This window comes from Labeo rohita, chromosome 2, assembly GCF_022985175.1.
Source record: "Labeo rohita strain BAU-BD-2019 chromosome 2, IGBB_LRoh.1.0, whole genome shotgun sequence".
NCBI classification, from domain to species: domain Eukaryota; kingdom Metazoa; phylum Chordata; class Actinopteri; order Cypriniformes; family Cyprinidae; genus Labeo; species Labeo rohita.
The window spans coordinates 5,639,173-5,665,984 of record NC_066870.1 but is presented as its reverse complement, the minus strand read 5'-3'; the positions used below and the strand labels follow the sequence as shown (position 1 = coordinate 5,665,984).

The 26,812-nt window shown below is 37.1% G+C and overlaps 3 protein-coding genes across 4 annotated transcripts in view; 1 reads left to right on the top strand and 2 right to left on the bottom strand.

Annotated features, from left to right (window-relative positions):
• Window positions 1-8,330, bottom strand: part of slc35a3b (solute carrier family 35 member A3b) — a 36,656-nt gene extending 28,326 nt beyond the window's left edge. The window contains exon 1 of one of the 2 annotated variants that reach the window (XM_051096989.1): window positions 8,145-8,330. Coding sequence is in view for 1 of the 2 variants with exons in the window: in XM_051096981.1 (XP_050952938.1) it covers window positions 7,886-7,888 (3 nt within the window). In the remaining variant the exon portion in view is untranslated. Of the gene's footprint in view, window positions 1-7,885; window positions 8,038-8,144 lie in introns of those variants that run through there. The other variant, XM_051096981.1, reaches the window with a different exon arrangement.
• Window positions 8,331-13,153: 4,823 nt separating this feature from the next.
• imp3 (IMP U3 small nucleolar ribonucleoprotein 3) lies at window positions 13,154-20,712 on the top strand. Its single transcript, XM_051094245.1, has 7 exons — window positions 13,154-13,410; window positions 13,607-13,714; window positions 13,818-13,892; window positions 13,972-14,051; window positions 18,636-18,687; window positions 18,798-18,870; window positions 20,469-20,712. The coding sequence occupies exons 1-7, from the start codon at window positions 13,274-13,276 to the stop codon at window positions 20,493-20,495; spliced, it is 552 nt and encodes a 183-aa protein (XP_050950202.1). The 5' UTR covers window positions 13,154-13,273; the 3' UTR covers window positions 20,496-20,712.
• On the bottom strand, window positions 20,708-26,336 carry sec22ba (SEC22 homolog B, vesicle trafficking protein a). Its single transcript, XM_051094231.1, has 5 exons — window positions 26,125-26,336; window positions 25,834-25,943; window positions 23,024-23,184; window positions 21,387-21,533; window positions 20,708-21,276 (listed from the first exon to the last, which is right to left on the bottom strand). The coding sequence occupies exons 1-5, from the start codon at window positions 26,197-26,199 to the stop codon at window positions 21,122-21,124; spliced, it is 648 nt and encodes a 215-aa protein (XP_050950188.1). The 5' UTR covers window positions 26,200-26,336; the 3' UTR covers window positions 20,708-21,121.
• Window positions 26,337-26,812: the final 476 nt, after the last annotated feature.

The following is a 26,812-nucleotide window of genomic DNA, read 5'->3' as shown; positions in this document are numbered from 1 at the left end:
GGAACAGTAGCAGACAGTGAAGCACTGGAGGACCTGGCCCATGGAACAGTAGCAGACAGTGAAGCACTGGAGGACCTGGGCCATGGAGCAGTGGCAGACAGTGAAGCACTGGAGGACCTGGACCGTGGAGCTGTGGCAGACAGTGGAACCTTGGAGGACCAGGGCCTTGGAGCTGTGGCAGACAGTGGAACCCTGGAGGATCTGGGCAGAGCAGACAGAGCAGACAGGAGCAAAGATATCCACAGTGGAACTAGTGACATCCATAGCAGAGCAGTGAGTTCATGATTGGCCTTCTTGGCTGTGACATGATGGGCAGAGAGTTCATAAGAGGACGCCGCCTCCTTTGGAGGATCTACAGCATAAGCTGACACCTCTGGAGGCATAGGCGTGGATTCATGGTCAGACGAGGCCTCTGGAGCAGACTCGTGGACAGACGAGGCCTCTGGAGCAGACTCGTGGACAGACGAGGCCTCTGGAGCAGACTCGTGGACAGACGAGGCCTTTGGAGCAGACGAGGCCTCTGGAGCAGACTCGTGGTCAGACGAGGCCTCTGGAGCAGACTCGTGGTCAGACGAGGCCTCTGGAGTACAGTGTGCAGCCCACACGCTTAAAATGGCGATAGCCATTACAGGCAGCACAGTAGATAGTGGGATGCCTGCTGGTCTTGAGGGTGTGGACGCTGTTGACATCTGGCTTGGGAGCATGGGCTCTGCGTTTATTCTCTGCATGGCTTGGGATGTTAGCTGATATGTGACGAGGTTCTAGGGGGTCAGCTGAAACGTGACGTGGCTTTGGAAGGTCAATGGGGACCTGGTGAGGTTCTGGCAGGATGGCCGTGGCTTGGCGAGGCCCTGTACTAACAGCCATGTCGTGAAGAGGTGCTGTTATGTCTTGACTTGACTCAGGGAGGTCTGCCGTGACTTGACTTGACCCAGGGAGGTCTGCCGTGACTTGACGTGACTCAGAGAGGTCTGCCGTGACTTGACGTGACTCATGAAGAACAGCTGTGTCTTGACCTGGCTCGTGAAGACCAGCTGTGGCTTGACTTGGCTCATGAAGGTCAGCTGTGGCTTGACTTGGCTCATGAAGGTCAGCTGTGGCTTGACTTGGCTCGGGAACAGCAGCAGTAACTTGACTTAGCTCATGAAGATCTGCTGTAACTTGGCTTGGCTCATGAATATCAACTGTGGCTTGGCTTGGTTCGGGGACAACAGCAGCAACTTGACTTGGCTCATGAAGATTTGCTGTAACTTGGCTTTGCTCATGGAAAACAGTTGTGGCTTGGCTTAATATAGACAACCCAGCTGTAATTTTACTTGACTCAGGAACAACAGCTGCAACGTGACTTGACTCAGGAACAACAGCTGTAACTTGGCTTGACTCATGGGGAACAGCTGTGACTTGGCTTGACTCATGGGGAACAGCTATGACTTGGCTTGACTCATGGGGAACAGCTGTGACTTGACGTGGCTCAGGATACACAGCTGTAACTTGACTTGGTCCTAAATGTGCAGCCCTGACTTGACTTGAGGCATCACTTGATTTGTTTTGGGTGCGACAGACATGGTGAGACGAGATTTGGATGAGATGGTGTTAGACTGATGAGGCTCGGGCGTGGCAGCCATCTTGGCAGGGGACTCAGACGGGGCGGCCATCTTGTGAATAGGCTCGGGGATAGCGGCCATGACAGGTGTAGCCTCTGGAAAGGCGGCCATGGCGTGAGCAGGCCCTGGAGCGGCAGGCGTGGCGTGAGCAGGCCCTGGAGCGGCAGGCGTGACGTGAGCAGGCCCTGGAGCGGCAGGCGTGGCGTGAGCAGGCCCTGGAGCGGCAGGCGTGGCGTGAGCAGGCCCTGGAGCGGCAGGCGTGGCGTGAGCAGGCCCTGGAGCGGCAGGCGTGGCGTGAGCAGGCCCTGGATCAGGAGACGTGACGTGAGCAGGCTTTGGCTTGGTGGACGTGACCTGAGCAGGCTTTGGCTTGGCGGGCATGACGTGAACAGGCTTTGGCTTGGTGGACGTGACTTGAGCTGGCTTTGGCTTGGCATGCATGGCGTGAGAGGGTTCTGGCGTGATACTAACTATTCCAGACATGACAGAAAAGTTGGGAGATACTGGGGGATAACAGGGTTCCTCATTAGCAATCCCCACAGTAAATGGTAACCCAGCCAGCAACAAAGCATGATCAATATATTCCACTAGTGTAGCTGAGCATTTGTTGTCTGGCATAAGGTCATATAAACAGTCCTTAAGTCCATTACAAAATATACCCTTCAGGGCAACATCATTAAAGTCTACTAAATGGCATACCTCACAAAAATCGGCTACATAATCCTCTATAGCCCGGTTGCCCTGACGAAGGCTGAGGAGGCGAAGAACTGCTGGGTTCATGGTTGATCTGTGTTCTGAAGCTGATGGATCTGTGGGTAGGCGAAGTATTCTGTAACGGAGACTCCAGCGAGCTTTATTACACAGATCGTAGTCAAGACAGGCAGGGTCAGACACCAGCAAACAGTAATATCCAGGGCAAAACAATGGCAAAATGCAAATAAACAGGCAGAAACCAAATACCAGGTGAGCAGTCCAAAGTAGCAAAACAAGGCAATGAAACTAGACAAAACTATGACTAAGAAACAAAACCGTGACAAGAACAAAACAGGGCAATGAAACAAGAGAAAACGCTTAGTAGAGTCCACACAGCAAAACAATACTTCACGGTGCCTGTTTGGTATAGGCCTCCTTAAATGGCCACCAAACAGGAAGTTACCCATGAAGCAGCAGAGGGAGCGGTAACAGAGAGTCAATGGGTGAGGGCTCCCTCTGCTGGCGTGGTGTTACAGTGACCAGCACTTGGTTTTCGACCACTGAAAATTGGACAAATTGGGATCCCCATATCTTTGGGACTGAACAATACAGGTCCTTGAAAATTAAGATTCCAAAAGAAAAGTTTGTTAAGAACCAAAATCTAAAATGATATTGAAATATCTTTAATCCTTTTTGAGCTACAAGCATGCAAACTTTAGTAAAGGAACATTTGGATGTCAGACAGGTATGTTCTATGCAATTGTTTTGATAGAGGGAAACAAGATACATTTCTAGTTTCAACAATATATGTTCTTCAGACATTCCTCTTTAAACAGAAAAAAAACAAAAGTGTTGTGTTTATAATTTTGCTCAGTGTAATAATAAAATGTCACTTATACACTGATGCAGCCTGTGCTTTTTTCTTTTCAACTATGCAATTTTTACCTGGTGCAGCTTATAGTCAGGTGCGACTTTTCCGCAAAATATGGAGAATGACGTCTCATTTCATTCATAGTACATATGCCATACTGCACAGAATGTACTTTTAAAATCGCAAAGTAAAGGGATAGTTAACCCAAAAATGTAAATTCTACCATCATTTACTCACCCTCAAGCTGTGTAAAACCAAACCAACATATATTTTGAAGAATGTTGCTAAACAAACTGTTGATGGTAACCACCGACTTCCATAGTAATTTTTCCATAGAAGTTTGTTTCCCAAAATTCTTCAAAAAATATTCTTTTGTGTGCAACAGAAAAAAGAAACTTTTGAACAACTTGAGACTGAGTAAATGATGACAGACATTTTGGAAACTAGGGTTCCTTTTCAATTTCAGATTGCGCACTTTGGATTCTCTGCAAAAGTAGCAGGACATCCAGGTACTTTTCAGCTATGGTTTTAGGAATACTATGACTTTAGATACACAATTTTTTTTTGGCTATAAAGTAGAGAGGTAGGCATATTCAGATGCAGGGTGTGTCTGTTTGCTTTAAGCTCATCTGTATGTGTTCCTTGAGGCCCCCCATAACTGCACATTTTGTATGTTTTCTTTGTCTGACACACCCATTTTAGGTCTGGGAGTCTCTACTAATGAGCTAATGTTATGAATGAGGTGAATGAAGCTAATTTTTGTAGGCTGGCCATTTCTGACTGCGAACACCACCACAAGTATAATGAGGTGGAAAAAAATTGAAATTATGACTTCATTACGATACCTGACTGAAATTTCACAAATTTTCATTCACACTGCTATAGAACACACACAAACACAAGATGCATGAACCAATCACAGCGACTTTACCCTATTCATTCAAATACCCCCCACCAAACCCACCACATGCTTTAGGGGTCTGTTAAAACTCAGTGGGTCAGGGGAGATGAGAGAGACGCGGACTCCCCACTGTAACTTTACCTGCTGGTGTTGCTGTTGGACAATGTTTCTTTAGTAAGACAAGTGATTTATATACTTTTTAACATTATGTTTTGTAATATTTGCACAGTTTTATTTTTTTACTACGAATTTATTCTCATCCAGTATTTTGAGGAGGCATTGCCTCCCTTGGCTTGCCTACTTAAAGGAAACGCCCTTGCAGTAAGCTATATCATGCAACCTTAAATTTAAAATGTACAGAAATTATCCACAAAATTTTTGTAACTTGCTATATCTTACATAAGCATTAACTTGCATTGTCAGTAAAAAGAAAATCCTGTCCAGGTCAAAATGACCTGAATGCCACCAGAGGGTTAAGGAGACATGCAAAATGTGCGGTGCTGGGCTCCAGGAACATTGTGAGAACATTATTGAGAATACGTATACTCTATATATTACGAATGTGTGCAGTATGAATAAAATCTGGATGTACTACATTTGCCATGTTGTGGTCATGTGATCTACCAGCATCAGTTGCGAGATCTGCCGGTTGCAGACAGAGGTTGAATACAGAGACAGCTGTCAAGTTGGACACTTTCTGCTTTCTGTAGTGACGCCTATACTTTGTTTGCATACTTTATCACAGATGAACTGGATTAAAGGATTAAAGTCCACTTCCAGAACAGCAGTTTACAAATAATGTACTCACCCCCTTGTCATTCAAGATGTTCATGTCTTTCTTTCTTCAGTCCTAAAGAAATTATTTTTTTTGAGGGAAACATTTCAGAACCCTTCTTCCTCGGCTGGGATCATTTGAAGCCGATTTTAAACTGCCTTTTGGAAGTTCAAAATCAGGGCACCATACTAGTCCATTATATGGAGAAAAATCCTGAAATGTTTCCCTTAAAAAACATAAATTCTTTACGACTGAGAAAAAGAAAGACGTGAACATCTTGGATGACGAGGGGGTGAGTACATTACATGTGAAACTTTGTTTTGGAAGTGGACTCCTCCTTTAAGATAATGAGATTAATTAAAATAATATGGTAAGACACACCAATTGGGAATATCAAGCAGCAGAACCAGTTGTTTTCCACAGCTAAAAATAGCCGGACACAGATGAAGCCAGACCCGTTAAATGTACAAATGGCCACGCCCATTCTTATGAGAAAAAAAGCAGATACAAGAATAAAGTTTAATATAAGCCAAACTCATTTCCACAGCAGCATTATTTCCAACCCTGCTCCAACACACATCCCTTTTGTTTTCAGATAAGCCTGAATGACTTGATTAGCTGGATCAGGAGTGTTTAATTAGGGCTGAAGCTAAACTCTGCAGGGCTGTGGCTCAACTGCAATGCATGACCAAACAGCTGGTCTCATCTTTCTCTCTCAGTCTGACAAAATCTGTGATCAGAATGCATAGTGTTTGTCAGACACCAATCCATCTGTGTGGTGTTGCATTAAATCAAACTCAACTAAACCCTCTCCAGTGGGATCATGCTTCATGAAGCATACTGTTTCATGAAGACTGTGAATCCGGACATACTGCTTTATATATTTATATATATATTTATATTTATATATATTAGGGATGTCACAGTTCTCAATATAATATCGAACCGTTTGGTATGACATCCACGGTTCAATACGCACTTGTGAATTGCGGTTTTCGGTTTTGCATTTAAATAACTTCCTTGTTTTATTTTTCTCTGAATTGCTCTATGTGTGTCCACGATTTCACATGCTGAAATGAGGAAACACTTCCCCGCTTTGCATCTTCCATTCTAATGACAAGCAATGATAAGCCTTTCTAAACCTGTTGCCCAACAAAAGGTAGAATTGCCCAACATTATAACTGTTTTTTTTAATTCACAACATCAGTCGCGTGTTTGAAATAACTTCCTTATGTGATCTGATGTGGATTCTTATAACAGAATGAGGCAGACAATAAATTCTATATTCATATTCTATGTATGTCGATTAGCAATAGCTTATGAAAATACACAAGATGGCTTGAAGAACACAGATAAACCATATATTTGTCACGAATCTGGTCAGTGTCCCACGGTCCGCTCACCACAAGATGTCACTCTCGCCCTATCTCACACGGACTGTTGCACTACACCCCGGACTACATTCCCCACCAGCCATTGTACTTCACCCGCGACCAATCAGCGGTGCTATAAAAGCCCCGGTCTTTCCCCTTGCAAACCATGGAGTATTGTGAGTTATTGTTTTGTTCTATTGTTAGCGTTCCCGAGTTCCTAGTTCCCAGTGTTTAGTCCCCACGCCTGGCCCTTCTCGTCTCGACTGCTCGCCGCCTGCCTACCTGACTCTCGCTCGTGTTTTTGGATTATTCTCTACGTCTCTCCTGTGATATTCCTGTTTGCTCCTGTTTGACCCTGCCTATCTGACCATGTCTTTGCCTCGTCCATTAAATAAAAGCTTGCATTTGGATCCGCTCGCCTCTCGTCTCTCACTCCCCGTTACAATATTATTGCAGACGAGTGTTTATTGTCCTTACATTTCATCATTCAAAACGTTTAACGTTATACCTTGTTTTTATTCAGTTACAGCAATAGCGATGCCTTTATTGATATTAGACTGGAACGGAACGTCATCAGTGATACTTTTTTTTTTTTTCATCACTGATTTTTTTGACACATATGTGGATTTTCTGCACGAGGGCACCCTCTGGCGTCCAGTATGAATGAAACACATTCTATTTTGCGTAAAAATCTGAAAAAATAATACCTCTCTCAAAAGAAAAACTAAGCAAGCATATACTAAACCACGCTTTTTCCAGTGAACAGAGGTTTATGGAAGTATTTTGTTAATTTGTTGCAAAAAAAACCCATACTGAAGTGGCAAGACATCAGAACCAAACCTGAAAACCGTGGTTAAAAACCGAGGTATGTATTGAACCGTGGACTAACTGTATTGTTGCACCCCTTATATATATATATATATATATATATATATTTTTTTTTTTGCATATTGTAGGGAAGAATGCAAATTCAAATACAGCCCTAGTGTTCACTACCCATAGCAAGTAGCTGGCTGTGTCCTGAAATCACTGTATAGTAGGCAAAAAACAGTATGCAAAATTTGAATTCACAAAACTGATGATCTGCTACTACTGGTGAGATTCTGAAGCATGCCGATTTTGCGGATCCAGATTACATTCATACCATTTTTTTATTAGTCCCAAAATAAATACTTATTCAAAAGAATCACCTACTCAGGGAGTCAATGATTTTAGACATAGTCCTTTTGCCATGTCCTGACCCAACTTTCTGTTTTACAAAGAAACAATCATAAATTACGTAAATAATCGCAGCTGCACAGCTGGAACCTGAAAGTGCAGTTTGAATACCTGCTGTTGACTTTTAAAAGTTTTACCTCAGTCTGATATCAATTTGCTTTAGGCAACCTGCTTTTGGTTTTAACCTAGTTTATTACAATGTACAAATGGTGAATTTACTTTCTTTCCTTTCAGCAAAACAATAGTGTTACCTGTAAATCAATATTTCACCTGTTTTACCTAAAAACATTTTTATGCAAAATGCTCAAGACAAAGTAGACAGTACTGCATTTTTTTAATATTTTATCTAAAAACTTAATAAACAGCTAATTAAAAATATATATATTTTATATTATTTTTTTATGTCATGTTTACATGGTTAAAATTAATAATAGTTTAAAAAATACTCACCATATAGTAAAACGTGAGAGCCCTAGCCCTGGTCTCCCTATCAAATTAACGTGATTTTAGGGATATTATACTGTACTTTCTGTACACATTGTAGACAATTGAAGTGTGTCTCAAAATCTTGTGAACTGCCTACCTGGGCGCATTTTAGGGCATGGCTGGGACGTCCTAACGTCCGAATGCTGTTGGGCTTCCGTGGTAGCATTAGCAGATATTCAGATATTCGTAAAAAGCGTGTAAAGATGTTAAGTTTGTACTGTACCTGGTCTCACAAGTGCAGCTTGGATGTGTAGCGCTGAGCGTAGAGTACATTGGAGACGCAGCAGATGTGCAACACACACGAACTCAGCCCTGACTGATGCATCTCATTCATTTCATATAAAACGAAAACTTCCTCAATCACGCTTTCAGCGTTAGTGAATCTATTTTTGACACTCATGTTTCTGTCGTGTCAGTTTCACAAGAACTTTTCAAATGACGGGGGGAATTTGCTTGCAGTGGCATCTACCGTTATGGGTGTGTATTGCATGAACGTTTTTTATTTTATGTATTTATTTATTTATTTTTGGAACAAAAATTATATTTTTTATTACGACAGTCTTATGAATATTACTTGGGAATTTACATCAGTAGAACATTCTAAAATTAGGTTTAAAATGTGCTGTCTTGACTTTGTAAACATTTTTTTTTTTATTATTATTATTGCAGAGCTTGTAAAAAACGTACAAGAACAACCTACAAGTAACAATCATAGAGGAAAAAGACAGAAAATTAATATTCTGGATTTGAGTACATCAAATTAAGGCATTATCCATACAGAAAAGAAAAGTATAAAAATAAATTACCTCCTACCTTGTCATAATGCAACAAAAATGTGGCACTCTTTTTTTTATTTGTAAGTCTAAGAGATGAAATGAGAGAATCAAGTTCAGAGGACATTTAAGTCATTTTTGCTTATGAATGAAGAATTTTGTATTCAGTATAAGAAAAGTAACAACATATTCAACAGATAATAGCTTTGGATTTTCAGAAAAAACAACTTTCAGGACGAAGGTATGGGTCACATTTGTAAGACTAAAAACATAGGTGCTTAAATCGACCCATAATTTATCAAAAAAAATAAATGGGCAGCTGTTTCCTCAACAAAACCACAAAATGAGCAAGACTCATCAACATCAGAATATTTAGAAATAGACAAATTAACAGGATAGATTTTACAAAGAATTTTATTATTAGATAACCAAAATGTATATTATTTATTTAAAAGAGACTCATATCTAACAGTTGTATCAGCGTTACAACTGAAGACATTCCAGAAGACATTCCTGATGGAAGTTAGATAAGGAAACGGGTAACTTGCCAGGCAAGAAATTACACTTGAGTAAATAAGATAAACCACCTATCACAGTTGTGTGTAGAAGGAGACATACAAAGACGAAACATAACAAGTCTTTAATAACTCCACAAACAGAAACTCCAGACAGGAATGGCAAGGAAACACACACCAGCTTAAGACCAGACAAACAAAACTGAACTGAATACAACTTATATATGGGTGCTCATGATACAAGGACAGGTGAGGGTGATTATCTAATAATGACTTAACAAGGACAGGAACAGGAAAAACCATATATGGGCACAGAAGGGAGAAACCAACACAAACAGTCCACAGGGGTGTGACACCACCAAGTTGGTCGAATAGCTTATTTGGAATAAAAAAAACACAGTGACATCTGCTCAACCAATTTACTTTAAAGGTGTTTACAGTATCTGTGAAGTCCAAAAAAATCAAGGCCTTCACTTCTGGAATTAGCAAGTACTTCTCTTTTTAATTTGTGAGGTCTATTTTTCCAAATGAAATCAATTTTTTTATTATTAATTTCCTTTATAGCTTTATCGTTCACAAACAAAGAAAGAGCAGAATATACAAAATGAGAGAGCCCTTTAACCTTAGATAAAAGAACTCTACCGTATAATAAATGATCTCTCTGAAGCCAGATGTTAAAAATTTTTTTGTTTTTATAATTTTATCAGAAAAGTTTAAATAATGTCTACTAAATGAATTTTTAGTGATATGAATTCCTAAATATTTTACACTTTTTTTAACTGGGATACCTCCTAGGAATATTTCATCTGTATCATGAACTGCTATAATTTCATGTTTCTAAATATTACATTTTAGACCCGAGACACATGAAACTTGCGCAACCAATTCCAGAGCATTGAATTTTGTCCATGTAAATATTAAATTTACCCAGAACACAATGTAGCAATGACGTATAATAGCTAAAACATAATTTCAGTTATCTTAAAGAAAAATAATAGTTTCTGTAATCTGCACCAATTTAAAAAAAAAAAAAACATGGACATTTCTGTCCAAGAAGTATTTGTTTATTTATGAGTCTTATAAGTAATTAATTTAATTACTTGGGATAAGAAGATTGCACAGAGAAATCTATACATTTCTCACTTTATGAGTATAAATTAAATGCAATTTTTTTTTTTGAAAGATTTTAATTTCACTGTTATTTTTATTTCTTATGCATCTGGACTATTTTATGATTATTTAAAAAAAAATTAAGTACAGCACTTTTTGTGTTACCACTGTGTATAAAATGAGCTAAATAAACATAGTTTGCGTTTGAATTACTACTCTTATGTTACTTTTGGATAATGCTATTGTTTGGTGCTTAATTTAATAAATACTGGGTTTGTTGATGTAGAAATAACATGGACATTAACATTTTTATTCATCATTAAGATTTTAGGTTACAATATATATGTTAAAATTTAGTTGTCAGCAGAGCTGGGTAACTAATATGTAAACTGGATTACGTAATCAGATTCCAAAAATTAAGTACTTGTACACTGTAAAAAATAAAAAACACATTTTGTTGAGTCAGCTTAAAATAATTTGTTACCCTGCTGCCTTAAAATTTTAAGTTCAGTCAACTAAAATAAGTTTAGTCAACTTGAAATATTAAGTTACAAATTATTTTAAGTTGACTCAACAAATTGTTTTTTACAGTGTAATAGATAAAAATTTAATTTAAAATACTTGTAATCAGAGTTATTTTTTATGGTTTAATGTAAATTGTCAAAATGTATTGATTCCCCTTAGTTCCTCTTTTCCATCTTTTAATATTACTTTCTAAAATAGCCAAAGAAAAGTTTTGTGGACATTCACACAGAGATCAGTCATTAGTCAGGTGTCCACACAGCGTTTGACCACTGAATTTGTGAAAATCATTTTAGGTTTAAGAAGTGTTTCAACTACTTAGGAAGGCGTTTCTCTTTTAAACACATTAAAATGCACAAATTCACCAACTTCTGTCGTTTGTTTCTTTCACCTAATATTGTGTTTTTATATAAAGCAAATATTTTAATAATTAAGTATCACATTTTGCATGTTCAAAGTTCTCTGACATTAGTTAATGGTCACAGGACATGCAGGTAAACAAAATATTTTATTTTTTCAGTAAGTGTTTTATTTTGATTCATTTTAAAATTGTTTGCTTTAATTTAACATTTTTATGATTTAATTATTTATTAGCTTGTCATTAAACTCATAAACCCTATGCAGTTCCTTCACAAAACCAGTTTGGGAAACCTTGATGTAATATAATGTTTAAAGCCTGGTTCACACAACAAGTGACAGGCAGCGACAAAGCGACACGATCCTATTCATTTCAATGGAGAGCTGGCGATTTCTGGCGACAAGAGCGACAGCTCTTTGTGCTCTTCAGTGCTGGGGAAAGTTACTTTTAAAAGTAATGCATTACAATATTGAGTTACTCCCTAAAAAAGTAACTAATTACGTTAGTTACTTTTTATCGAAAGTAATGCGTTACTTTACTTTTGCGTTACTTTTTAAATCTTGTTTGTTTTTAATATAAAAAGTTCTATTTTTGCCAAATGTAAAAGCCCTTTCATACCAAAAGCCTCAGACTTTGAGAAAAGTAAATTCACGTCTGTACAGTAGACCGCAGAAGAAAAAAATGTCAACTCTTCAGCAATAAAAAAACGGAAAACAAATGTTAGATTATCTTGAGTAATTTTTGCTTATTAGCATGGTTGAATTGGATCATCCAAGCTCGGCAGCAAAGACATCAGTTAATAAAATGGGACTGAATGCATAAAAGATATTTGTATTTTTTAACATATTTAATTATTGCAGGTTTGCATCATATTCTGAGTTGAATTTCACTGTTTTTATTCATTTTGAGGAATACTGAATCTGTTTTTTGTGTGTGAGATGAATTAATGCATGTTCACATTTATTCTAGAACTAACATCTTGCTCCCGATGTCTCTCAACATGGAGGGAAAAGTAACTGGCGTTACTTATTTGATAAAAGTAACTCAGATATTTTCTTGTCAATTAAAAAGTAATGCCTTACTTTACTAGTTTCTTTGGAAAAAGTAATAATATTACGTAACTTGCGTTACTTGTAATGTGTTACCCCCAACACTGGTGCTGTTGATAACAACAATATATTTTCTTACTCTTTTTATTTTTATATCAATATGGTACAAGATTATCCTATTTAAATCAGTGTGAAAAACGAGATAGGTCAAAAATAATCTAAAAGTAATCAAAAAGTAGTCTGATTACATTACCTACCCTGGTGAAAAAAACAGCATATGCCGGTAGGTATGTTTTGATGCTGGTTTATGCTGGTCCTTTGCTGGTTTAAGCTGGTCCTTTGCTGGTTTAAGATGGTCCTTTGCTGGTTTAAGATGGTCCTTTGCTGGTTTATGCTGGTCCTTTGCTGGTTTATGCTGGTCATGTTGCTGGTCAAGGACCAGCATAAACCAGCAAAGGACCACCTTAAACCAGCATCAAAACATACCTAACCAGCATCCCAGCATCAAATACCTACCAGCATATGCTGGTTTTTTCACCAGGGTAAAATGTGTAATGTAATGGATTACGTTACTAACTACAATTTTTGTCATGTAATTTGGAATCAGTAACAGATTACAACTGGTATGTAACCTACCCAGCTCTGATTGTCAGTATATTTAACCTTTTACTTACCTTTATTCATGATGTGAGTGCGTGTGGTTCCTCAAGCTTGAGTAAAGTGATTTAACAAGAATTTAACAAGAATTAAGATAAAATATTAAGAGAAATAGAGAAATATACGAACATCTAACTAAATAAAATAAAACGTATGCATTATATTATTAATATTGTTCATTACGCTTTCATTTTAATATATTAATGTTGTTGTCTTTCTCCTCCTGAACATTGGGCGGCAGCGTCGAGTTCAACAGCCGAACATTCCTTACAGAAAACACCGTGAATGAAAAGCACGCGTGTAAAGAGCATGATAACTAGAGAAAAATAACACGCGTTTTGATAAGTCTAGTCGGTTTTATTCGCAAAATGGTTCGTAAATTGAAATACCACGAGCAGAAGCTCTTGAAGAAAGTAGATTTTATTAACTGGGAGGTTGACAACAATTTACACGAGGTTAAAGTGTTGAGAAAATACCATATTGAGAAGAGGGAAGATTACACCAAGTGAGTAAAGAAAATCACTGTTAATAATAATAGATGGAATATATGTACATACTATTTTAGTATATATATTCGTTTTAAGCTAAAATGTCTTTCTTTGATGTTGGTGTTCATTCATATTTTAGAGGAAGTAAATAATAGTAGCTGTCTTCGGGCAAAACACGACTTATGAATCAATACGTTTATGATCTCTCCGTAGATACAACAAACTTAGTCGAAATATCAGAGAATTGGCACAGAAAATACGCGACTTGGACGAAAAGGATGGTTTCAGAGCTCAAAGTACAGCTCTTTTCTTGGAAAAACTGTAAGTTTGGGAACTTCTAGATGATTTGTAGGCACATGAGCTGCAGTCATATATAAAAATCGAGTGTTTTTTTTTTTTAAAAAAATTTTTTATTTTTTTTTAGTTACAGTGTCGGTTTGATCCCCACCAAACAGAACCTCTCCCTTGCGAATGAAGTCTGTGCGTCTGCATTCTGCAGGTAACTTGCTGAACAAGTTGAAAGAAATTTTTTTTTGTTCCTTTTGTGTACTGGTTTTTCTGACTGTCATTATCCGCAGGAGACGGCTTCCCACAATCATGCTGAAACTACGTATGGCTCAGAGCCTAAAGACTGCCACAACCTTCATTGAGCAGGGCCGTATCCTTCATCATAAATCGCGCTGAACCGTACACACACATATTATGCTGTATAATATGTACACTGTGTGCCTAATTATTAGGCATGTTGATAATCTGGTCATATTTTTTTCCCAAGCACATTTACCAATTCCAAACCACAACAATCTTAATAACTACTATTAATTTTGTATTTAATCATTTGTAAGTGATATACAGTGAGGTCAATAAGTATTTGATCACCCTGTGATTTTGCAAGTTCTCTTACTTAGAAATCATGGAGGGGTCTACAATTTTCAGCATAGGTGCATTTCCACTGTGAGAGACAGAATCTAAAAACAAAAATCCGGAAATCACATTGTATGATTTTTTAACAATTTATTTGTGAATTACTGTGTCAAATAAGTATTTGATCACTTGAGTCAAAAAATTTTTAATATTTGGTACAGAAGCCTTTGTTAACAATTACAGAGGTCAAACGGTTCCTGTAGTTCTTCACCAGGTTTGCACACACTGCAGGAGGGATTTTGGCCCACTCCTCCATACAGATCTTCTCTAGATCTGTCAGGTGTCGGGGCTGTCGCTGAGCAACATGGAGTTTCAGCTCCCTCCAAAGATTTTCTATTGGATTTAGGTCTGGAGACTGGCTAGGCCACTCCAGAACTTTGATATGCTTCTTACGGAGCCACTCTTTGGTTTTCCTGGCTGTGTGCTTTGGGTCATTGTCATGTTGGAAGACCCAGCCACGACCCATCTTTAATGCTCTGACTGAGGGAAGGAGGTTTTTTCCCAATATGTCACAATACATGGCCCCGTTCATCCTCTCCTTAATACAGTGCAGTCGTCCTGTCCCCTGTGCAGAAAAACACCCCCAGAGCATGATGCTTCCAGCCCCATGCTTCACTGTAGGTATGGTATTATTGGGATGATACTCATCATTCTTTTTCCTCCAAACACAGCGAATGGAGTTAAGACCAAAAAGTTCTATTTTGGTCTCATCTGACCACAGGACTTTCTCCCATGACTCCTCTGGATCATCCAGATGGTCCCTGGCAAACTTCAGACGGGCCTGGACATGGGCTGACTTAAGCAGGGGAACCTTCCGTGCGATGCAAGATTTTAAACCATGATGTCTTAGTGTATTACTGATAGTAGCCTTGGAAACGATGGTCCCAGCTCTCTTCACGGCATTGACCAGCTCCTCCCGTGTAGTTCTGGGCTGATTCTTCACCATTCTTAGCATCATTGATACCCCACGAGGAGAGATCTTCCGTGGGGCCCCAGTCCGAGGGACATTGACAGTCATCATTAGCCTCTTCCATTTTCTGACAATTGCTCCAACAGTTGTTCTTTTTCACCAAGCTGCTTGGCAATTGCCCCGTAGCCCTTTCCAGCTTTGTGAAGGTCTACAATTTTGTCTCTTGTGTCTTTTGACAGCTCTTTGGTTTTGCCCATGTTGCTACTTAGACTTTGGCTGATTGTGGGGTGCACGGGTGTCTTTATGACAGCTAACGACCTCAAACAGGTGCTACTAATTTAGAATCATTAGCAGAGTGTAGCTGGACTATTTAAAAGCTAAATAACAGGTCTTTGAGGGTCAGAAATCTGGCTGATAAGCAAGTGATCAAATACTTATTTGACACAGTAATTCACAAATAAATTGTTAAAAAATCATACAATGTGATTTCCGGATTTTTGTTTTTAGATTCTGTCTCTCACAGTGGAAATGCACCTATGCTGAAAATTGTAGACCCCTCCATGATTTCTAAGTAAGAGAACTTGCAAAATCACAGGGTGATCAAATACTTATTGACCTCACTGTATAACTGTCCGTGAAGGCTGGAAGTGAAAAACTCCTTATATTCAGGTGTGCATAATTATTAGGCATGTTTTCTTTTACAGATAAAATGAGCCAAAAAAGAGATTTAACCCAGACTGAAAAGTCCAAATTATTAAATGCCCATGAGAAGAATGCAATACTAATGCATTACAAGAATTTGCAAGGTTAAGGCTTGACCATTGGACGGTGAAATGCTTGTTGAGTCTGCATGGTCAGAAAAAACAGGTGGAGAAGAAAAGATGCATGTTAACTGCAAAAGAATTAGGAATTAGTCCATCTCTGCAAGTCAGACTTTCCAGGATAGGAGACTAAACATGAACTCCCAAAACGTACTGCCAGATTTTGGAAGATAAATTCTTGAATCAGAGGTACAAGAGAATGTGATGCTTGTCCTTCAAGAATCACTCTCAACGTATCTGTCTAGAAAGCTTATAAAAAAAATAACTGTCTTCATGTATTTCACAACACGTCAGCTTGTTATTCTTGTTAAGTCAGGGGCATTTTTTAGGATTTTTTACCAAGCAAAGTCTCTGAGAACCTGACACATTGCACTTCTGAAGACTCCAGGTAGGTTGCAGTTCTGGAAAATGGTGGTGCTGGAGACTAAATGGTTCCTGATGGTGTCACACCTAATTCTTCACCTGAATTCCTAATTCTTTTGCAGTTAACATGCGTCTTTTCTTCTCCACCTGTTTTTTCTGACCATGCAGACTCAACAAGCATTTCTCTGTCCAATTAACTTTGCAAATTCTTGTAATGCATTAGTATTGCATTCTTCTCATGGGCATTTAATAATTTGGACTTTTCAGTCTGGGTTAAATCTCTTTTTTGGCTCATTTTATCTGTAAAAGAAAACATGCCTAATAATTATGCACACCTGAATATAAGGAGTTTTTCACTTCCAGCCTTCACGGACAATTATATATCACATATAAATTATCAAATACAAAATTAACAGTAGTTATTAAGACTGATGTGGTTTGGAATTGGTAAAATGTGTTTGGAAAAAAAATATGACCAGAATATCAACATGCCTAATAATTCTGCACACAGTGTATATATTATCTGCATCAACTTTTAATTGACAACTGAATTTATTGGCTTGCTGTAATTTGTATAATTAGATTTACTTGATCTCTGAATTTACTTGATTTCTGAGTAGTTCAACCAAAAATGATTTTTGAAGACGTTTACTTACCCTCAGGTCATCCGAGATGTAGATGACTTTGTTCCAGGGATTGAAGGTGGAGGGAGTGAATAACCAGCACTCTCTCCACCCTCAATACTACTCCCCGGGTGCCTGTTTGTTCACTACTCACTACTGTGTGTGTGCACTTGGATGGGTTAAATGCAGAGCACAAATTCAGAGTATAGGTCACCATACTTGGCCTCACGTCATGTCCTTTACTTTCCTTTTCCTTTTAACATCTTGAGAAGTGAAAAGCTGTGCGTTTGTAAGAAACCCAGAAGAAATTCATTGTTTTGCATTTTAAATTTAAACCATAATCCATAATAATGCTTTCTCCTGTGAAAAAGTCCATCACATGTTATCCTCTCACATCAAAATCCACCAAAATATTTATTTAGAACTGTTTTAAATTTTTAAATGGCGACTTTTTCACTGGAGGAAGAGTGATTATGGATCATATTTTTGGCAAGGAGCAATGGTTTGAAGTCTTAATGATGAATTTGGTTCTTACAAACATGCAGCTTTTTGCTTCACAAGATGTTAATTGATGATTGTGATGTTTTTATTAGCTGTTTGGACTCTCATTCTGATGGCACCCATTCACTGTAGAGGATCCATTGGTAAACAAATGAAATAATGCATGTTTTTTCAAATTTGTTCCTTTGGAAAAAAAACAAATTCATCTACATCATGAATTCCCTGAGGGTGTGCTTTTTTTTTTTTTAAATAAAATTTTATTTTATTTTATTTACAGATAATATACAGATAATGTTTTCATCAAAGATGTTAATGTCTTTCTTTCTTCAGTTGTAAAGAAATTGTTTTTTGAGGAAAACATCAGGATTTCACTCAGGATTTTTCTCCATATAGTCGACGTTAATGGTGCTCACAAGTTTGAACGTCCAAAATACAGTTTCAGTGCAGCTTCGAAGGGCTCCAAACAATCCCAGCTGAGGAAGAAGGGTCTTATCTAGCGAAACGATTGGTCATTTTCTAAAATTACATAAAAAGCTTTTAACCTCAAATGCTCATTTTGTCTAGTTCTGCAATGCACATGCAAACTCTGTGTAATCCGGGTCAGTACACAGATTAGGCTGTCGAACTCCCATCTTATTTTCTCCTCCAACGTCAAAATTGTCCTACATCACTGCAGTAGTATCGACTCAGTGTTTACAAAGTGAACATGCAGAGAAGATTAAAAGCCCTTTACAAAAAAAGGTAAAACAGTGATGTAAGACGATTTTGAAGTTGGAGGGAAAAATGGGAGATGGGAGTTTTTCGACATACCCTAACTGTATTGACCCAGATTACACAGTACGCATGCGCATCGCAGAGCTAGACAACCAGCATTTGAGGTTAAAAAGTGTGTGTGTGTGTGTGTGTGTGTGTATATATATATATATATATATATATGTATATATATATATATATATATATATATATATATATATATATATATATATATATGTATATATGTATGTATGTGTATATATATGTATGTGTATATATATATATATATATATATTAAGCTCTTATTTAAATTTGCACAATGAAACCATTTCTTGACTGAGCAACAGATATTCGTGTTGGGCCTGAGATTGTCACCGATCCTGCTTTTCTTGTAACAAGGTTAGTTATGAAAACCCTCAAAACCTCAAAATAAACACATTAATTTTAATATTTAAACATTTAAATGAATCTGTGGCAACTGAAATTATTATTGTGCAACACTGTTACAGGAGTATGGAAGACTTTGTCACATGGGTGGATTCATCGAAGATCAAACAACATGTCATGAACTACAATGAGGAGGTATGTCAAAGTATATTATGAACATCATCCTGTAGATTTTATACATTACTGTACAAAAGTTTGTGTTTTTTTTTTTTTTTTTTTAAATCTCAATGCTCATCAAGGCTGCATTTATTTGATTAAAAAAAAAAAGAGTGAAACAGTAATATTGTGAAATATTATTGCAATTTAAAATAACTGTTTTCTATCTAAATATGTTATAAAATGTAAATTATTATTAATGCAAAGCTGAATTTTCAGCATCATTACTCCAGTGTCACATGATCCTTTAGAAAACATTCTAATATTCTGATTTGCTGCTCGAGAAACATTTCCTAAAACAGCTGAGCTGCTTCATGTTATTTGGAGAAGGATTATTTTGTGATGAGGAAAATTTAGTTAAATAATTTATTTAAACAATAAATTTGTAACATCATAAGTGTTTCTTAAAAATGTGTCCTTGTTGAATTAAAAAAACAATTTCTTTAAAAAAAACAAAAACTGACCTCTTAAAGGAGAAGCACACTTCCAGAACAAAAGTTTACAGATAATTTATTCACCCCCTTGTCATCCAAGATGTTTGTGTCTTTCTTTCTTCAGTTAATAAGAAATTATGTTTCCTGAGGAAAAAAAATCAGAAATTATCTCCATAATGGTCTTCAATGGTGCCCCTAAGTTTGAACTTCCATAATGCAGTTTAAATGCAGCTTCAAATGGCTCTAAACGATCCCAGCCAGGGGAGAAGGGTCTTATCTAGCGAAACGATTGGCTGTTTTTTAAACAAATTGACAATTTATATAATTTTTAACCTCTGGTTCAATATGGTCAATACAGTTAGGGTATGTCTAAAAACTCCCATCTCGTTTTCTCCTCCAACTTCAAAATTATCCTGCATTACTGCAGAAGTACCGACCCAGTGTTTACAAAGTGAACATGCAAAGATCAAACTGCCTTTACAAAAAAAAAAAAAAAGGTAGAACAGTGATGTGTTTTGATGTTGAAGAAGAAAACGAGACAGGAGTTTTTCAACATACCCTAACTGTATTGACCAGAATTACACAGACTACACATGCGCATCGCAGAGACGAGACAAGACGAGAATTTGAGGTAAAAAACTTATTGAAATTGTCAATTTGTTTTGAAAATGGGCAATCGTTTCGCTAGATAAGACCCTTTTTCCTTGGCTGGGATCATTTAGAGCCATTTGAAGCTGCATTTTGAAAGTTCAAACTTGGGGGCACCATTGAAGTCCATTATATGGAGAAAAATCCTGAAATGTTTTCCTCAAAAAAAAAACAATTTCTTATCGACTGAAGAAATAAAGACATGAACATCTTGGATGACAAGGGTTAGTTTAGGAAAATATTTTCATATTTAATTCATCTCTCCTTGTGTGGTCTAATAGTCTGACATCACAGTCAGATTTTTTTTTTTTTTTTTTTTTTTTTTTAATTCTCTAAAATGTAAAGAATGATATTTTTATATATAGTGTAACCATAAGCACAAAGAAAATTTTTTTTTTTTTTTTTTTTTGCTGTTAAGAAATGATTAAAAATAGCTGTACAGCACATTTGAACTACTTGCTTATTTATTGACAATTTTGTTTTTGTTCTTTTTAGCGAGATGACTTTGACCTCACGGTCTAAATCTCCAAATACAACAGGACATTTCAACCAAAAATGGTCAGTGCATCAAGAGCAGCTGTTCATTTGTTATTCATCAAAAAACAAATGTATATATTTATACTGTTAAACAAAAGTGACCAATTATCACCTTGAACCATGTTAAGTCAGTGAAAGCATTGTGTGTGACTATTGTGTATTTGCCATTAATAATTGTAAACATTAAACAACTACAATTCAATTGTCTGAATTTACTTTGTTCCTAGAAAAGCACTTTCACATTTTACATATAAATCAGAAATTAAAAATATTGACAAAGTGGGGACTTAAAATCTGTCCCAAGAAAGCTGCATCAACATTTTTTCACCAGATATAGATGTAATTTCCAATAAACTCCACATATACTTTGCATAGCTCTGTTATCAACATCCTGAACACAGACAAGGCAACAACTACATCATTAACACCAACCACTGATATATGTTATAAATAAAGCAAGGTGCTGCTGTAAAAAGACAACTTGACAAAACGTCATTGACAACTACATTCAGTGTCTCAGACACAATCTTAAGGCCAGAACAGACTCTCTGGAGTCTGAACCATTTTTGTGAGTGAGGCCCTGAGTTTCTGCTTAAATTTGTCACATACATTTACAGCCACCAGAAACGCACATAAACAATGAGTGTGATTAAAATCACAGCGCCGGCAGCGACTTTAGCGTAGGTGGACCGTGTGTTGAGATACTTAGCATCGCTGCGGTACTTCTTTGACAGGCTGGACAGATTACTTGCTTTTGAATCCAAGGCTGCAGAAAGAACAGAGAGAATACTACATAACACAAACACATCTTTTTTTTTTTTTTTTTGATACTTGAGATTAAAAGTCTGAAACTGGCTGCAAAAAGTGTTCACTCACCAGATAACGCTTCTCCACGCTGGAGCACTTCCTCTATATTAGCAACCATGATCCTTTGCACATCGTGTAACTCTGTATTGATGCTGCCCAGATTTCTTCGTGCTCTGCTGTCGATGTAAGACTTTTTGGTTTTCTGAATGTATGTGTCTGGAAACAAATTGAAAATCATTTGATTAACATTGTAAACCATGTGACTGACCTTTTTACTTAGTGAGACAATTGTTTATACGCTACCATTTAAAGGTTTGTGGTATGCAAGTTTTTAAAGGAGAAGTCCGTTTCCAGAACAACAATTTACAAATAACTTACTCGCCCCCTTGTCATCCACGATGTTCATGTTTTTCTTTCTTAATTTCGTAAAGAAATTATGTTTTTTGAGGAAAACATTTCAGCATTTTTCTCCATAGAATGGACTGATATGGTGCCCCGAGTTTGAATTTCCAAAATGCAGTTTAAATGCGGCTTCAAACGATCCCAGCCAAGGAAGAAGGGTCTAGCGAAGCAATCGGTTATTTTCATAAAAATAATGCCTGGACTGTTTTTGTTCTGGTTCATGACAGTTAGGGTATGTCGAAAAACTCCCATCTCATGTTCTCCCTCAACTTCAAAATCGTCTTATCTCTTTTACCTTTTTTGTTAAGGGTGTTTGATCTTTTTTGCATGTGCAAAGACTGGGTCAATACTTCTGCAGCGATGTAGGATGATTTTGAAATGATTTTTGAAGTTGACGGAGAAAATACGATTGGAGTTTTTCGACATACCCTAACTGTCTTGAGCCAGAATACACAGAGTTCAGGGAGAGTAAGACAAGACGAGCGTTTGGCATTACAAAGCATTTAAATTGTATTGTTTTATGTAAATAACCAACTGTTTCACTAGATAAGACCCTTCTTTCTTGGCTGGGATTGTTTACAACCGCATCTGGGATCGTTTGAAGCTGCATTTAAACTGCATTTTGGGAGTTCAAAATCATGGGAAACCATATCAGTCCATATTATGGAGAAAAATCCTGTAATGTTTTCCTCAAAAATCATAATTTCTTTACGACTGAAGAAAGACAGACATGAACATTGTGGATGACAAGGGGTGAGTAGATTATTCGTATATTGTTGTTCTGGAAGTGGACTTCTCCTTTAAAAGAAGTCTCTTATGTTCACCAAGGCTGCATTTAGCTGCATTTTGATCAAAAACACAAAAAACAGTCATACTGTGAAATACTACTATGTGTGATCAAAGCTGAATTTTCAGCATCATTACTCCAGTCTTCAGTGTCACATGATCCTTCAGAAATCATTCTAATATGCTGATTTGCCACTTAAAAAACATTCTGATTATTATTATCAATGCTAAAAACAGCTGAGCTGCTTAATATTTTTGTTGAAACCATAAAACTTTATTTTTTTATGAACAGGAAGTTCAAAAGGACAGCATTTTTTTAAATAGAGATCTTTTGTAGCATTATACAAGGCTTTACTGTCACTTTTGATCAATTTAATGCATCCTAGCTGAATAAAAGCATTCATTTATTTATAAATAAACTCATCTTCCTGACTGCAAACCTCTGAATGATAGTGTATTTAATCCCCAGAAGGAGTTGAATTGTGCTTTCAAATTGCATTGATATAAATGTTTCTCACCAAATTCGATAAAAGAGTATGGCCGTGACACTGAAGGGACCTTTGTCCCATACTGCTCACTGAATTCTCCCTCCAGATCCTCCAGATAAGCAAACGCCAGTTTCTTGGGGAATCCAGCTTCACATAAGGCCAAGTAACACACTCCTTTCTCAATGACGTAGCTGAAAAAAAAAGATGGGCTTAGAAAGTGTCTTTTAAAGGGAACCCCAGGTATTAAGACTTGTATGGCTTAATAGAACACAAATGATGTCTCTTACTGAAATATGTAGTAGAAAACCCATGAAAGACTCCACATCTATTTGTACATACTTTGTACTATGAGGGCGCCATTATTTCGATGATGTTAAATGGTTGCACTCCTGGCATTGCCTGTTGCTATTTTTACCGCAACACAACTCGGAAAATAAAATACTGATACTATGCCACACTGTGTGGCTTTTGGTTGTCATGTTCATTTGAAGGGCAACAAGAGAAGCAATGCAAGTCTTCAGTGCTTTCCTAATGAAAGAAGAGGAGAAAAGAATGGGGAGATGCCTGTGGATGAATAAAACTTCCTAAAGACCCTCGTCTTTGTTCTGTCCACTTTAGCCCTGATGTCTTTGAGGCTTTTAGTCGACCACAGCTACTGAAAGAGCTTACAAATGGCAGAGACAAGACCGCTAGATGCCATCCTGGCAGGATGTAAACATGCAGATGCTTGTCATGACGCCACATGCCTTATGGGGAAAAAAATCGATGGCATGGCATTTGGTTTAAGCTTATGCTTATATTCACCTGTAAGCGCTTTCGGTAGCTGGGTTCATCGTATCAGTATATTATTTTTCAAGTTGTATTGTGGTAGAATAGCAACAGGTATGCCAGTAGCTCAACGAGTGCAACTATTTGACATCGTCGAAATAATGGAACAATTCACAGTCCAAAATATGTAAATGATATATATTTTTCTTTAATTAATGTTAATCTTTCATGGCTTTTCTACTACACATTTCAGTAAGAGACATAATTTGTTATATTAACCAATACAAGTCTTAATACCCACGGTTCCGTTTAAAAATTCTCCCCTTTTCATGTGCATGAGTGAATCAGAATTTAATAGTCCACATGTCAAACAGGATGCTGAAGTGAAATTTTAACTGCAGTGACAGAAAAAATTTACTCAATTGCAATCCAAAAAATAAAAAATAAACACAATTAATCAAATTAATAAAAAAAAATGCATATTTATTGTCTGATGTTTCGCAAAACTGACTAACGATTTTTTTTCACATACAAAATATCCATAGCGTTCATCTTTATAGAAATGAATATTAATGCCAAAATTTGAATCAAATTATTATATATTGATGGTTGATTAAAAAAAAAAGAGCTCTTCCACCATGTTTTCTAAAATTTTATTAAGTTAAAAGTTAATTTATTAAATATAATCATATACATAAGTTTATTAGTAATAGAAATTCTCAAAATAGCCAGGGAAAATCAACATATTTATCAGTATATAAATATGTGACCCTGGACCACAAAACCAGTCTTAAGTCTCTGGGGTATATTTGTAGCAATAGCCAAAAACACATTGTATGGGTCAAAATTATTGATTTTTCCTTTTATGCCAAAAATCATTAGGAAATTATGTAAAAATCATGTTCCATGAAGATATTTTGTAAAACTCCTACTGTAAATATATCAAAACTTAATTTTTGATTAGTAATATCCATTAACTTGGATACTGAACTTCATTTGGGCAACTTTAAAGGTGATTTTCTCAATATTTAGATTTTTTTGCACCCTCAGATTCCACATATTCAAATATTTGTATCTCGACCAAATATTGTCCTATCCTAACAAACCATACATCAATGGAAAGCTTATTTATTCAGCTTTCAGATGATGTATAAATCTCAATTTCGGAAAAATTGACCCTCATGACTGGTTTTGTGGTACAGGGTCACATATGTTAGTTACTGAACATTTAGATATATTATTAACCCTATAAATCCTACTGTATCTCAGTGATTTACATTACAAGCTATCAGAAATTTTACCTTTTGGCAATATAAATATCAGCAACCGCACCTAATCACAAATTTTTGCTGAGTTTGGGTTAAAACCAAGGTGTAGGAGTATGAGCTCCATTTCATGATTTCACAACACGTCATCAATCGGCCACATTGATGGCACTGATCATAAACAACGCCACTGAACTGAACGAAACTCGTATATTTTGCTGATTATCACGTTTTGGGCTGTTTGGAGTATTACAGACTGCCAAAAGTGATAACAAATCAGGGAAAAGGGTGCAAAAAACTGTCTAAGGAACAAAAACGTTTGTGGTTGGCCAAACTGAGCCAGGGTTATCAAGGCAAGAATCTTGACAACATTTGTGTTTGTTCTTTTTAACTCTGGTCAGGTAGGTAACAACACGCTTGTGCGTATCTTTACCACCTATTAACTTTGGTTTGTCAAAATATTGTGTCTTTCTCTATATGATTTAGCAGTTTCCACAAGTTTTTCCATTGTTTAGTCAGCATAAATTAGCGGAACAACATATTCAGTAGTATATTAACCGTGCAATCCATGCTATTGTTTACATCTGAGTATCTCCAATATGGCCTCGCATTCCATGACTGAAATGCAAACCCTCAATTTTCACTATGTGAACCATAAAAGCCTGTTTTATCAAATATGATACTCAACAAAAACACATAACTAAGACTATTTGTTTTTTTCCATATAACTTTAATAGAATTACAGTTTTACATCCTGTCTATTAGTTCAGTTCAACCTGAGGTGTCAATGTCAGTAACGTTACTTACTGAAAGGCCATGGCTCCTGCCTCTAAAGTGCACCGTGCAGGACTCTGATCGTTCAGTTTTCGGCAAAGCTGCTTGGCTTGACTCTGATACTTCTGTAAGTCTCGCCCAGACTGTAGAGATCATGATGTTAGTAACTCAAATGTGTTATGCAAAAGTAAGTTACCACACAATCACAACGGCAAAACAAAGACTCGGAAACGTGTAAATGAGCTCCCTCACACTTACATAGAAAAACGTTGTGTACTTTAACTTAACATATGTTACAGTTTGTTGTGTTGGGTTCATTCATACCTGCTCGTCTTCTTGCATAGATGCAGCAAGTGGCAGACTGTCGGCGACACGAACGATCATCGTCAGCAACACCATTTTGCCTGTTGTCTTCACTCTTTAACTTCGGTCTATTTTAAAGTGAAGCGATTGATTATTTGACTGATTGACAAAAAGTGACACATTTGAACTGACAGCAGAGTTCAGATGAGTTGGCCGGAAGAGGGTGTGTTACCTCAAATTCTTTCCGGCTTTCGCATTCCAAAGGTTCCGATTGAGTATGTACAGTGGGTACGGAAAGTATTCAGACCCCCTTAAATTTTTCACTCTTTGTTATATTGCAGCCATTTGCTAAAATCAAGTTCATTTTTTTTCCTCATTAATGTACACACAGCACCCCATATTGACAGAAAAACACAGAATTGTTGACATTTTTGCAGACTTATTAAAGAAAAACTGAAATATCACATGGTCCTAAGTATTCAGACCCTTTGCTGTGACACTCATATATTTAACTCAGGTGCTGTCCATTTCTTCTGATCATCCTTGAGATGGTTCTACACCTTCATTTGAGTCCAGCTGTGTTTGATTATACTGATTGGACTTGATTAGGAAAGCCACACACCTGTCTATATAAGACCTTACAGCTCATAGTGCATGTCAGAGCAAATGAGAATCATGAGGTCAAAGGAACTGCCTGAAGAGCTCAGAG